The sequence below is a fragment of the Cladophialophora bantiana genome, assembly GCF_000835475.1.
Source record: "Cladophialophora bantiana CBS 173.52 unplaced genomic scaffold supercont1.1, whole genome shotgun sequence".
In the NCBI taxonomy this organism is placed as follows: domain Eukaryota; kingdom Fungi; phylum Ascomycota; class Eurotiomycetes; order Chaetothyriales; family Herpotrichiellaceae; genus Cladophialophora; species Cladophialophora bantiana.
In genome coordinates, this window is record NW_015971575.1 from 2,398,713 (window position 1) to 2,412,781 (window position 14,069).

Below are 14,069 nucleotides of genomic sequence, written 5' to 3' on the forward strand. Positions count from 1 at the left end.
TCCCAATGTTCATGTGGTAGTCCTCCTTGGTTATTCAAAGAGATCACATTCTCCTAAACGTGTTACCTGACGCGCTTCTCCGATCTTGACTTCTCGATGTCTCGGTGTTCCCACCAATAGCGTTCTCTGTGCGCTTCGGTTTCTTTGCTGGATCGAACGAGATGACCTTGTCACCGACAGCATCCCCAAACCTTGTCCTTCGCGCTCGTTCGACCGGCCTAAAACTTTCAGCTCGAGAGCCAAAGGAGCGGTCATGTGGTGTTCTGACGGCATTTTTTGACGCAGATGACGAAACACGCATTTGAATCTCATCGCCCTTCTTTCTCTGTTTCTTGCTGGGACGCCGTTTGTAGTCGGCAGTAGATATTCGATCTGTCGTCTTGTGCCTGAGACCATTGTCTTCTTCATCAGTCTGATCTTCGTCACTCGACCTCGGTATCTCATCAATTGCTTCTTCCTCAACGGCGGTGAGGCCCTTTTCTTGGGCTTGATCTGATGAAGGCACTTTGGTGCCAGCATTGAGTTGCTGAAACTCTCTGGAAGTTTCATCCACAGCAAAATCTTCATCTTGGAAGAGTTTGGCAAAACGTGAATCCGCCAGGAGACCCTTTTCTTCATCTTGAGCCGAGAGGATTTTGGTGGCTTCCACAGCAGCAGTCTCGTCGCCTCCTTGTGCCAGGACCCGCTGAGCGCGGCGCCTCTCATTCTTCTCTTCGCGTTCGAGAATTCTTTCCACCATCTTCCGGTTGACTTTGACGCTAAGCTTTTTCTTGCCGCGGATTCTGCTTTCGCGTTCTTTGTCAATCTTCGCCTGGACACGCTTTGCCCGCTCTTCTTCCCAGCTGGTCGGATTTGCAATCAGCCTGGCCTCTTCATACAAGCCCTGAGCTACGAAGAAGCCGTGCATATAAGGTCGGAGGAGATTCGTCTTGCCCACAAGGTGATCCAAGTTGAGCATGCGCAGTTGGGTCGGCGTGAGGAATTTGTAGTTATCGTAAACTTCCCCTATCTTTGATTTCGAGAAGGCATATGGATCATTTGGATCCTCTGCCATCTCCTCAACGACATTGTCCAAGAACGAACACCACTTTGGAGCCGGTCCGAGTTGAGGAATGAAGAACGCGTGTTGTTGTCGGCCTTCATTAGCCGTCAGGAACATGCCACTATCCTTGCACCAAGCAACGCAATTGATGTCCACCGCTGGCTCTACCGAGGTCCATGGTGTCCCGTCCCTTTCATCCCAGACCTTCAATATCCGTCGGTCTGCTGACGCAATTTTCGGTTCCCCAATGGAATCTCGGGTTTTGACACCCTGTGTCAAGAACTGCACATAGTGAATGGGGTAACCGTAACCTTGGTCCTTCTTCAAAGTCGGGAGGGAGGATCGGAGGTCGTAAAGGTAGATGAGACCAGAAGAAGTCCCCACAGCCATGTTAATGCCAGATCGATGGAAGTCAAGTGCCGTTACCTCGGGTCGTCCTTCAAAGTCGGCAGGCACACCAAGGGTAGCCACTCGAGCTCTTGATCGTGTGTCCCAGTATTCAACCGTGCCAAGTGACGTTCCGAATGCCAACAAATTATGGCTGCCTTCTGCTACAGCGGCGACGTTTACACTGCCGGCTCTAATACCTCCTTGTAATGCACCGCCGCCCACAGAGTTCAGGTCGTCGCCTCCGACGTCTACTTCAAATTCATTCATGAATCTCCCTAGCTCAAGATTGATTCTGAACACCTCTCCCATACCATTCGCATTCACACCAGCCGCAGGTACCAGCAGTTCCGTACTGCTCCGGTCATACGCAAGGTCGCGACCATACCGGGGTATTCGTAGCGAGTCATGGCACCCGCCTGGTGTGTGGAACTCTAAAGAGCGGTCTTCTTGGAGATGAACGGACTTGGAATAGTCGGAGGAGAGAAAGATGAATGCCTTGTTCAAAGTATTCGTGTGTCTTGCCCATGAGAGCGCCAGGTTTGGCAGGTAATGTGTATGGATTTGTGGCTTGTATGTCCCAGTGCTCATAACCCATTCGCCATCTTCGCTGACTCTCACGCATTGACTGGCTTCCTCAAACTCGAAGTCTTGTAACAGCTCGACGCGATTGGCAAACTCGGGGTCTTTCTTTCGCTTCTGCTGCTGCGAAAGCCAGTCCGGGAGACTGCGAGAGGTCGATGACCCAGAAACCGTATAGACTGGCACCGCACTGTTGGTTAGTCTCATGCTGGGTTTGTACGAGGAGCGAATCGGTGAAGCATGCTAAAGTAGGACGCACGGGAGGGAAAGCATGTCAATCCTGCTTCTTGTTAGCTTTTAGCGGTTGAATGCGAGAGTTGGGAGCGCCTTCATACCTGGTGGCACTTCAACTTTTTCGCCTGACCAAAATTTCCAGGTGCGGATCGAGGGTCACGTAAAAATCCACGCCAAGATTTTCCGTCAAGTCACGTGCACGACCGTCCAGTTCTTCTGGTGTGGCGGCTCAACGACAACTCCTCTTCACATATGTCACAACAGAGCTGGTCTCTTCCACTCTCTCCATACTTTACATTCCTCATCAAGGTCAAAGGACTATCGTTCCACCTGAACCTAATGCAACCGGAACTTCAATTTGTATTGGGTTAAATTGGGATCATCTTACTAAGCCAGCCGACACACCGCAGCATTGTTGTCTCTCTAGAGCCTTGAGGGTCCTTGAACGACCAACCATTGCTCATCATCGGAGACGCTCGTGCAATGCACCTAAAACTTAACCAGGTTATTTTGTCTTGCTGTTCCCTACGAGCAGTTCTGATTCCACCCAACGGTTGACGACATGACTACCACTCTGGAGTTCCCGAGTAACTGTTCCACCAATGTTTATACCCTTGTGAGTTGGTGAATTGCAAGATTTTCAATCCCACTCAAGCTAATGGCTCTAAAGAATGATTTTGGCGAGATTGCTTATATTGTATGCACAGTAGCAACTCCGCCAACCCAGGATCCGTCAGCGTTTATCGTCACTGCAGAGAATACCCTTGCTCGACTCCGGAAAACCGAGCGTCAGTTTAGAGAAGCATCTATCCTCGCGGCATTGGATGTCGAAGCTCGTCAGCTTTTCACCTTCTACAAGAAGGTAGATATTACTGCTCCGAAAGACCAAAAAACTTTGCTCTTGAAGTTTGGCTACGTCCTGCGGAGCAACACTTGTACAATCGCATACAAGACTGCTGCCCGCCTGCCCGACTTGCTAAAACCGGAACAATCTCGGCTTTACCGATTGTTTATTTCTGCAATTGTATCCAGCATCAAGTTTCTCCCGAATGGCGAAACTGCTCTTCAACCACTGGGCCCCAATATGTATTTGGTGGAGCAGACTCCCTCTGGTACCAAGATTGACCATCTTGACAAAATCAAGAAGTGGATTCTCTACCGCATTGATCTACAGGTAGTCCCCAGTGGCCATATCATCCTAACAATTGCAAAGGATGGCGCATTCTCATTCTTCCGTATCCAAGACTGTGTTACTAAGGTAAAGTGGAATGGCACCAAAAACTCTGATTCAACTGCCGTATACCTCGCACCCGTCGGGCGCATTGCACGATTGAACCGATCGAAAATCCTCAACCAGACAAACCTTATTCGCACCTCTGACAACCAGAACAATGGCGAAAGTCTGCTTTCCGATGCACGAAGAGAAGCTTGGCAAGAGCTACTACCATCTTGGCTCAAGGAGCACACGGACACCAGCATCGAAGCAAAGGAAGGGGGCTGGATTGAGATTGAAGTGCCTATAGAGGAAGTTGATCACGTCTCCAACGACAGTCAACAAGATCTTGCAACTTCAGATATAGTCAACAGCGACTCGATCACTTGGAGGACAATCTTCTGGCCTGCAGACCTGTGCTTTGTTTTCAGCGACGAGGATCCTATCGCCGAGGAGGATAGTGAAGCCAGCCAAGATCCGATGCAATTTGTGCAGGATTGGATCCTTGGAACGGGCGGCGGTACGTCAAAGGCCGAAGGCGGACGCAAAAGTGTGATGGATGAAGATGATGAACCACTATTCGCTGATGAAGGCGCATTTGACGATCCAGTGCACTTTCATCCGTTTGGTCCTCCAGCCTTTGGCCCTAGCCAATCAATTTATCCGACTCCGCCTGACGTTGGAATGCTACATCCTACGCCAGGCTTTCCGTCCGTTGACGGGATGGCTCTGACTCCGGCGAATTTCCCTCGAGGACCTGCTGAGAGGTCTCAACCGCAGCATGAAGACATGATGGATTTCGAAGATGCGCCCACATCAAGCGGACTACAGGGACTCTATGATGAAGATCTTTTCGAGGAGAATCCGGATGATAATCTTGGTACGGAGACTAATGGTGATGAGCCAAATTGGGATTTTTTCGATGGTCCAGGTATCATTCCGAAGCCTGCGCGCTCTGCAAGCTACGGGCGAAATGAAGAGTCAGTGACGCGCAGCGAAACCCAACCAGGGATGATGGAAGCAAACAATGAAACCGATGGTCAAGGTGCTGCTTCTCAGGCTCCAGCCATTGCGAAGAGCGAAAATATGGACTCTGATGCTGCACCAAAGATGCCTGTAAGCATAAAGTCGCCCCAAACCCAAGACCGGATTGAGCAGCCGGACAGGGTCCTGCAGGCAAAAAGCAGGCTGACACTCCAACCTCCGTCCAAACGGGATCCTCCTTTGTGGAACCCCGAGTTCGCCACAGAACCTCCCGTTAGTGTGGTTTCCGGCCGTCGGTCAAGCCTGTACGATGGTCTACGCTCACTCCCCTCCGTATCAAAGCATGACAGCAGGTACGGCGCGGACGGAGATTATTGGTTTGATCCAACGTTAGTTCTTTCCAACATAAAGAGCTATTCGAAGCCAAATCCACTGTTTCAGAGACCAGGATCAAGTCCATCCGACAGTGACAGTTTGATGACGAGTTCCAGCAATTCGCCAAATCCAGCGTCTCAGCCAAATGCGGGCAATGTGCCGTTCAGACAGTGGACTGAGTATCACTACTCGTCGCCGACTGCTGCCAATCGCCAAAGCGAGATCGACAAGAAGTCAATCTATCAAGACGTACAGCAGATACTAGGATTTCTGAAGCCTGGGTTAATAGAACATCCGACGTTGTGTGATTTCCGCTTAGATGAGCCCGATTCTCGCAAGCTTCCTCCAACGTCACCACAGAAGTTCCTGCAAATTGCCAACGTCTTAGTTGAGCAGATGTCTCAGACGTCTTTACTACCTCACGGAGAGTACCAGAGTGAGATGCAGACTCTCTTTCAGGATCAATTGGATGTAAATGTTGATTTGAGCGGTATCAAAACCTCTGCGACTCCATCGACCGTGTTTCAACTTACCAACCTCAGAGCTGACCACAACAATGGCAGAGTCCAGGGGAAGGTAATAAGAATTCAACCGGATCAGATTCGCGTGCGACGGACGGAACGGCCACTTACCGCTTCGATATCTATCTTGAACTTCTGGGATACGTTGAACCTTCAGCCTGAAAGCGGACTGAAAGATGTGACGGCTTTTTGTATTCATCCCGGTCTGGCAAATGTAACAGAGGGATGTCTCTGTCTGCTGCAGCGGCTTGCAGAAACTTACAACTCTTGTTCGCTGGGAGCTCTTACGATCGGTCAACTTCCTGGTCTCACAGACACTGGATTGATATCATGGGTGCCGAATGATGTGGGTGAGCGCAGCCTCCTTCAAACATGCAAATTGGTCGGCACCACTCTCGCAACTGCTTCCAATATAAAGGGCACTGTCCTTGTCTGTATGGTTGGCAGAAATCAAAGCGCGACTGCGTACTTGGAGACGTGCATTGCATTCTTCAGTCTATTTGAATCATTCACAGAGGCACGAACGGACATTCAGGGCGTGACCGATATTGCTCTGCAAGTCGTTCCACAAAATTTTGTCGCCAATGCGGAGGCCTTGGTGATCCCTTCTCCAACAGCCTATATCCGGCTGGCCATCGAGGTCTACAATCGGCTTCCGCCGCCAAATTTTCCCGCCTCCCCAGCTACCTGTAGCTCGGCCGTGGTGTTGTCCAAATCGGAAAATTCGGTGCATTTGCAATTGACACCCACGTACGGCTCGCCTCTGGAAAAGAACGGACCGTGCTTTCATCTCGCCTACTCTGTGAGCCTTGACAACCGGTGGATTACGGCAGCCTGGACGGACGAGTTAGGACGGGTTGCACTTACCATGTCCTACTGTCTTCGTGTGCGGCCGTCGGGGAAGAGCCGGCCTCTGCACGACGTATTCCGAGAGATGTGGGACGTGTCCCAAGACCTTATGAGCAAAGTTCGTGGGCCGTGGCGATTGGCAATTGTCAGGCACGGGTACTATGAACAATCTGAGCTGGTCGACTGGCATCAAATTTTCGAGAATTCCCCTCCCCTGCAGAAACGATGTCTGCTGGTGCTTCTCTCCGTCCAGATCGATCCAGAGCTAGAAATCTTCCTACCCCTTAATCACGGGAAGACGGCCCCGACGGGGACACAGAACCTGTATGGGACACCTGCTTCGACGCCACAGGGCAGTATGACATCTCCTGAACAGACCGTGCCAGCGACCCCAACGCCCGGCGGCAGCTCGTTCATGAACGCTCCCACACCTTCCGATCCTGGGTTTGATCTGAATGCTGAGAGCGATCTCACCCTCCTGGATCCCTCCGAGGACAGCTGGGGCGTCATCTTACCCTACGGGGTTAACCAGACGAGGAGTTTGATCGAGCTTCGGCCTTCGCAAGTCACGGGTTATCTCATGAAACGTAAAGGGGCGAAGTGGGAGGGCGGATACAACATGATTGAGTTCAGCCTGATCACCTCGACGCTCCAGATAGCGAACACATCCAGCGAAACGTCGCCCGACGAGTTGCTCGAAGATTTGATCAAACAGTATCGCGGCCTTGTGACTCTTGGGGCCACTCGAGGCTGCGTGGATCCCAACCGCGAATGCCTCCCCTGGCATATTGCAACGGCCATCAGAGGTGCTCGGCTGCTGGGGCAGGTCATGTAGTTCACCCGAGTTCAAGCGGAACAATGTCCGACCTCGGAGCAAGCAACGCCCACACAAATGCTACGCTATCGACAATCCCTGTCCCGGACTAATCTTCTCTTGGTTGGGCCCTTGGACTCTACAATGTCAAGCAGACTGGGCACTGCAACCTGCCTGCTTACCTATGTACCCAGTACGACCAACGTGGTTGGCCTCCACGCCTGTCCCCCCGGAGCTTGGGATTTGGCGGCAAAGCGTCTGATGCCATGGAAAGAGAAGCCGGCATCTGATTAGATCCCTGTCTCCCGATTACATTGATGCCGGGATTGGCCATGGCTGCTGTCGCTCGCTCCGTTCAAGACGTGGCGCTCACGCGTCTGACAAGCACTGTTCTCTGTTCACCAACTCCACCGACGGAAACCCTGTCCTCGGCGACACCCTTGGCATCAATGCGCGACAGCTTTTCGCTCGTCCAAAATGCCGCTCTGCCGCTCTACCGCTCTACCGCCCCGCTGTGAAAATTTTGATCTCATGACCTGATGATCTGATTAGATTGCCATTCTGTTAGCCAATGGCTTGCGGATTGTGTCGACTCTTATCCCCACCGCCTCACACATCGAGGCAAACCGAAGTCTTTGATGACACTGTCGTCCGGCCGGCTGAGGTTCTAAGATGTGCTCGACTCATTGCCAAGGGTGTTAAAATGCTTTGGAAAGTCCAACTTGAAAGTAACTCAGGCCGGCGTCGCCGGACGAGACTTGCCAGTGTGGTTCCCCTTCTCCGACTAGATAAGCTGCTCCGCTTCCCTCTCTACGATCTCTTGCGCCGACCGATATCTTGACCGCCGACACCTTGATACCGGTCTGAGCGGGATCACGGTTCTCATTCGCCATGTCATTCTCGGACGATTCTCATCACAAAGCCCGAGACATGCCATCCTCTCCGAAAGTTGCAGAGCACAATGATCCTCGTTTCGTCCAAGAACGGCCAGACCGACGCAGTTCTATTGTTGATGCAGAGAAGTCGCCGGGTGTTGCGAGAATCGAGGCCATCAATGAAGTCCTCACAAGAACGGATCGTCTGTTCCTTTTCATGGGTGTGTTTCTCATCGCGTACGCCTATGGGTTGGATGGCACTGTTCGATATACGTACCAGACCACAGCCACTGCCTCGATGGGCCATCATTCTCTGCTGGCTACGATCAACACGCTTCGCGCCGTCATCGCCGCCGCCGCCCAACCAACTGCTGCCAAAATCGCCGATGTCTTCGGTCGTCTAGAACTCGTCTTTGTCAGCGTGGTCTTCTACGTGGTCGGAACCATTATTGAAGCGTGTGCGACAAATATCGACACTTTTGCGGGGGGTTCAGTCCTCTACCAGATCGGCTATACATGCGTCCTATTGTTGGTGGAAGTTATTATTGCCGACATCACCTCCCTACGAGCGCGACTGTTCTTCAGCTACATTCCTGCACTGCCATTCTTGGTGAACACCTGGATCAGCGGCAATGTAACTTCGGCGGTGTTGGGCGCGACGACCTGGAAATGGGGTATCGGGATGTGGTGCATAATTTACCCCATCTGTGCACTGCCGCTGATGATCTCTCTTTACGTCGTTGGCCGACGTGCTCGCAAAGCCGGTGTCCTGGAGAAGTACAAAACGCCCTACCAGATGATGGGTGCGAGGCGACTGACACTGGAGCTCTTCTGGGCCCTGGACATTCCGGGAATCATCCTGTTGATTGCCGTTTTCGCTCTTGTTCTTGTGCCGCTGACCATTGCTGGAGGATCAAGTTCGTCGTGGGGCACCGCACATGTTATTGCCCCCCTTGTCATTGGCATCCTCTGCATTCCGGTCTTCGTCTTGTGGCAACTGAGGGCACCTCGGCCACTCGTACCCTTCCACCTTCTCAGAGACCGCGGCGTTTGGGGGGCATTAGGAATCGCCTGCACCTTAAATTTCGCTTGGTACATGCAAGGCGACTATCTCTACACAGTCCTCATCGTTGCTTTTGACTTCAGTATTATGGGCGCCACCCGAATCACTTCCTTGTATAGTTTCTCATCTGTTGTCACCGGCTTCCTTCTGGGAATGGTGGTTTACCAGGTCAGACGCTTGAAATGGTTCATCGTCGCCGGAACCTGTCTCTTTATGGTCGCCTTCGGGCTTCTCATTCACTACCGTGGGTCTCCCAGCTCAGCTGGCCAGTCGGGCGTCATTGGTGCGCAGGTGCTCTTGGGCATTGCTGGAGGCATGTTCCCATACCCGGCGCAGGCCTCAATCCAAGCTGCAACCAAACACGAGCACGTTGCCGTCATCACTGGCCTGTATCTGGCCACCTACAACATCGGGTCTGCTTTTGGTGGCGCCATCTCTGGGACGATCTGGACCAACGTCCTCCCGTCGAGGCTCGAGACCAACCTGGCGCCATTTGGAAATTCGACCTTGGCTGCCGCGACCTATGCCGATCCATTCACCGTTGCGTACGAATACCCGGTAGGCACACCTGTGCGAACAGCCATCATCGCCGCGTATCAACATTCGCAGAGATTACTCTGCATCACCGGAATCTCTCTCTGTTCGCTCCTGATCGCGTTTGCATTCTGTCTCCGAAATCCTAGGTTGGGTGACGAACAGAGTTTGCCTGAAGCGGAAGAAGACGTGGTTCGTTGAGGAGCTCGTTGCTTGGATTGGGAGGCCAGTTACGGGAACCCACTGCAAAGAACCTAGTGACCCAATAACAGCACCGGTTTCTACAAATCACGCGTGTATACCTACTGGCACACCTGCTTTGGCAGACATTTGGTAGTTGTGTTCTGTGTATGGACAGGGATACGATTTTTCAGCCTGGTGGAGCGAAAATGGTATTCACTACTGCACGGGACGAGTGAATCATCCACCGAGCCGTATTGAAAAATAAGTGACACAGTCTGAATCCGTTCTGATAGCTAGTCGCGAAGGCCTTCGACGTGCCACTTTTTTTAAGTTATTTTCCTCGTGGGCGTACCCGATAATCGCAAACTGAACCGCAAACCGGTTCGCGGCTCCTACTGGACAACTAGGCTATGCCTCCTGATGTTTGAGACCCAGCCAGGATCGCCTCGACCATTTGAGGACCACTATGTCTCGCTGAATGACAGCTGGAAATATATATATTTCGTGCTCTCCCCTCCAAAGTAGCTGACGATTTCTTTGTCAAGCTCCTTACATCTAAGCGCAGAGACACACGAAACCCCCCTCCCAGCTCGCTCCCTTTATTGAAGATCCACATCCTCTACCACAACATGGCCATCCAACAAATCCTCTGCACGGTTCTCATCGCTGTGGCCACCATTGTTGCTGTGGCTCAACCTGTCAACGTCCCCAATCCCGTGAAGGCGAGAGCTCTCTCTTCGGGGCCTTCCATCGACCTGTTGAAACCCGATAAGGGGCTGGCCACGAGCATCGTCAACGGCATAGGCCAGATATCAGCGCTGTTGACCATGGTTGGAATGACAGTCAATAATGTCCCTAGCGTGGTAGGTGTTATCCCTGGTGAGGCTGAGGCAGGCGCTCTCCATGGTGATATCTCCGGCCTAACGATCCGTGACGTCCCTGATGAAGCAGGCGCTCTCTATGGTGATATCTATGGCCCACCAGACGATGCGTCTCAGACTGTTGATATCGGGGAGATCCTTGATGACGCCTTTGACCACCTACTAGGCGAAGGGCCTTCCTCCACACCAACCGTTCCCGACGAGCCACCCTCAAAGCCACCCTCAAAGACATCGCCGCAATATTCCAAGCTCACAATTGGATGCCGGGCGAAAGGATGTGATAGTGTGGTCAAGATCTACTACGACACCATGCCGACGCCGACACACAGCTGCCCACGAGACGCCCTCGCAGCCCTCGCCAAGTGGCGTCTCTTCTGCGACAGAGGCAACAACAAGATCTTCGGCAAGTCGACAGAGCCCAATTGCTGGAGCAGGGCTCCGTCCATCGACAGCTGCTGCGGCGAATGGGTCCAGCTCGACGACCCTAAATACAAAGACTACCCGTCGCGGTACGTGCCAGTGGAGAAAGGGTTTTCGGACGACACGTACGTCGGGACTTGGGTGCAGGAGTTGGGGGACCACGGAGACCGCCGCATCATCAAGCCCGGTTGGCACGAGTACAACGTCGAGACGGACAGATGCCAGTTCTGGAGGCCGGAGGACGACCTCGAATTCGCGTACTTTATCAACTCGCTCCAGAACTACGGAATCCGGGACGTTGACGAGACGGGCAAGATTCGCGGACAGGAAGCCTATAATGCCGAGGGCGTTTCTCCTGGCCCACTGATCCCGGGTTCAGACAGCGAACTAGATACCTTCAAAAATATCAAGGTGGACTGAATGCCAAAGGCAGCAGCCCGCGTTGAAATGATGTTTTCGGGCTTTTGGAACAAGCGAGCGTCTGGTTGGTATGTTTGAGCGACGGTCTGGTTAGCATTTTTGAACGAGGGACTGTGTTATTAGCAAGGCGCCGGGCGCAGAGGGCTGCAGAGCAGAATCGTGAAATCGCGTGTTCAGTATGAGGCTCTGTGGCCCAGAGAGATGATGCTTCTTAGCCGACGTCTGGTTGTGTTCTTTTACTTTCATGTATGGTCTATTACTATCTTTCCATCTCGAGGCAGCGGAAATCGTACCGAACTTGACAACTTTACAACATGTTAGCCTGTACATCCTGAGCTCCCGCCCGGTATAACTTCAGTAACGATCTTGAGCTACTGGCTTGTGGATGTAGTTGACCGAGGCAGGGGATTCAGCCTTACGTCTTGTTCCGTCTACGTAGCGAATGGTCGGTGAAAGGTGAGTCCAACAAGGCAGAGTGAGTGGGTCAATAGTCCTTTGTAAGTATCGTGCTAACTAAGTACGGAGCATATAGTCCCAAGTACGGTCATAAGTTACTCTGTCAAGTTCCAAGGATACTCGCTAGGTCTCCAGAGGAAGCTTTGTAGGTTTTGACAACAATAATCCTGTATTCGAAGAAAGCCTTCTAAATCATCATGCAAACACCCTTGGTCCACACCCGGTCCGAAACGAACTGGTCCAGCATCGATTCCCTGCAGGGTGCACGGCCGCAGAAGCTATTGGCCACCTCAGCGTGTAACAAGGAATGTGGCTGTTGTGGAAATCATAACCGTCCGTCAGTCGGAAAATAAAAGGGCACAGATCATCGACTCCTATTGCCTCATTCGATCCGGCTGCCACACCTGACCAATGCCGCCGCAACAGGGCCACATTCCCTCGACCCGATTGCTCCCAACGTCAGCGGGTGACAGGCCCAATGCATCTCCCCTCAGAGGCGAGACGCAGGTGCCTGGGTCGCCTGAGTCGACGGGCTCGACTGATCTTTCTGCAGAAGCTCACGCCATTCCTTCACCTCGGCCTTTATCTCCTGTTCATGCCGAATCTTCTTCTCGCTCTCTCTTCGCGCCAGTATTTCCTTTGGCACTGCACGTAGTCAGCGAGTGTGGCTCTTGTGAGGAACCAACAAGGTCGGATACACGCAGGTCCAACGTACCTTTCTTCATGAATCCAGGATAGCTTCCTGGGTTGCAGGCTGAATGCAACCTGTCAAACGCCTCCAAGCCCAAAACAATTTCGTGGTCACCCGTCGGAACAATGAGGAAATCGTCCTCGAGACTCTTTGCCCTTTGGGTCGGTCCCCAAACGAGTCGCAACGTTTTCCGCTTCTCTCCATTTTGGTCATAGAGGGAAAAGCCGAGTGATTTGACACAGGCTTCAGTAATTTCACTGTGTTCTCGGGTTTGCCAGTCCTTTTTAGCAAGCTTTGTTACTGGATATTGGTCCTCTCGCTCTACAATGATCTCGCAGAGGCCTTTGTCGGTTGTTGTCTCGCCCCCCATTTTTTGAGCAGCTTCCCCTTTATCCGTCTTTCCAGTGTCTGTCAATGCCAGGATGATGAAAGAACCCACCAAGTATTTTTCTGAAAGGCTCGATATATACCCTCATCTCTATGGCAATGTTGCCCCATGATAGCCTCGCGTGCAAGACCACCCTCAGCCGCCATCGCCGGGGTCAAGGACACCAGGACACAGGCTGCCCTGGCATTCAGCAAGCACATGACTGGGGGCATTGGCTAGAGAGCTGCAGTGGCGGCCCAATTGCTGAGATGGGTAAAGATGATGGTGTTCATCCTCGTCCCAGTTCGCCTATATTCAGGCAACGTTCAGTGTGTCACCCATTCAGAGGGTGGATGACGGTGGCATCGGAGCAGCGGTTGACAACACGGACTCATATCAGCCTCATCTATGCAAACGCTATATTCTGAATTCGACCTCTCAGAGAGCTGTGCACCCTGGTCACCGATCAAGCCAGCCGCACCGCCGATGCCATCGGGCGGCCAACTCATCACCCAGCTCTCAGCACTGTCTGCGGCAATCTCAGGCGACTCCATGCATCACTTTGAATATCAAGCATTTGTGATGTCCTTACAAATGACCGGGCAAGGAGTCGGCTGAACCCGTCCTCTTCTCAGCCAGTCCACTTTTGTTCGCAAATTTGGCACCCAGCAGCATATCGTATCTATCGTCATCCACCACAAAAAAGGTGTGCCTGTAAGGTTTACCATCTATGAAGAACTTCAGCCTAATCGCACCCAGCAGGGAGAGCTTGGGTCCCTTGACAAGGCCTTCAATTGGGTCCAAGTTACGAGGTTCGATGGTCGCCAACCCTAACTGTTCTGCTCGATGTGCAGCCCATAGGCTGATCAAACTCGGGAGGAGGCCTGTATCCAGCTGTGTTCTACACAGTAATTTGTGTCTTCCGTCGACTTCAACCATGACAATCCAGATGTAAGTGTTTTCATCCTTGGAGCCGATGGTAGACACGGACAGAGTTGAGCTCGACCCATGCCTGCTCCAATCCTCGGAGTTTTCACTCAAACTTGCCTGCCGGTCACTTTGCATTGGAATTCTGTTTTGAGGCTGAAGGAGAGCCATTCACGAACCTCCACCTTCTGAAGTCCTGATCTTGGAAGATGACTTGGATGGAATTTTGTATGGCCCTCTTGTCCTGCTGA

The 14,069-nt window shown here is 52.3% G+C and overlaps 6 protein-coding genes across 6 annotated transcripts; 3 read left to right on the forward strand and 3 right to left on the reverse strand.

Annotated features, from left to right (window-relative positions):
• Window positions 1-43: 43 nt before the first annotated feature.
• Window positions 44-2,218, reverse strand: Z519_00874 (uncharacterized protein; the record flags this gene model as incomplete). The annotated part of the gene is made up of 1 exon (XM_016758631.1): window positions 44-2,218. One exon carries the CDS (start codon window positions 2,216-2,218, stop codon window positions 44-46), a length of 2,175 nt encoding a protein of 724 aa, XP_016625880.1.
• Window positions 2,219-2,807: 589 nt separating this feature from the next.
• Z519_00875 (uncharacterized protein) lies at window positions 2,808-7,022 on the forward strand (the record flags this gene model as incomplete). Its single annotated transcript, XM_016758632.1, has 2 exons — window positions 2,808-2,861; window positions 2,916-7,022. 2 exons carry the CDS (start codon window positions 2,808-2,810, stop codon window positions 7,020-7,022), a joined length of 4,161 nt encoding a protein of 1,386 aa, XP_016625881.1.
• Window positions 7,023-7,892: 870 nt separating this feature from the next.
• Window positions 7,893-9,674, forward strand: Z519_00876 (uncharacterized protein; the record flags this gene model as incomplete). Its single annotated transcript, XM_016758633.1, has 1 exon — window positions 7,893-9,674. One exon carries the CDS (start codon window positions 7,893-7,895, stop codon window positions 9,672-9,674), a length of 1,782 nt encoding a protein of 593 aa, XP_016625882.1.
• Window positions 9,675-10,285: 611 nt separating this feature from the next.
• Window positions 10,286-11,377, forward strand: Z519_00877 (uncharacterized protein; the record flags this gene model as incomplete). The annotated part of the gene is made up of 1 exon (XM_016758634.1): window positions 10,286-11,377. The coding sequence occupies one exon, from the start codon at window positions 10,286-10,288 to the stop codon at window positions 11,375-11,377; it is 1,092 nt and encodes a 363-aa protein (XP_016625883.1).
• Window positions 11,378-12,323: 946 nt separating this feature from the next.
• Z519_00878 (uncharacterized protein) lies at window positions 12,324-12,894 on the reverse strand (the record flags this gene model as incomplete). The annotated part of the gene is made up of 2 exons (XM_016758635.1): window positions 12,324-12,478; window positions 12,549-12,894. The coding sequence occupies 2 exons, from the start codon at window positions 12,892-12,894 to the stop codon at window positions 12,324-12,326; spliced, it is 501 nt and encodes a 166-aa protein (XP_016625884.1).
• Window positions 12,895-13,479: 585 nt separating this feature from the next.
• Window positions 13,480-13,989, reverse strand: Z519_00879 (uncharacterized protein; the record flags this gene model as incomplete). Its single annotated transcript, XM_016758636.1, has 1 exon — window positions 13,480-13,989. The coding sequence occupies one exon, from the start codon at window positions 13,987-13,989 to the stop codon at window positions 13,480-13,482; it is 510 nt and encodes a 169-aa protein (XP_016625885.1).
• Between the last annotated feature and the right edge of the window lie 80 nt (window positions 13,990-14,069).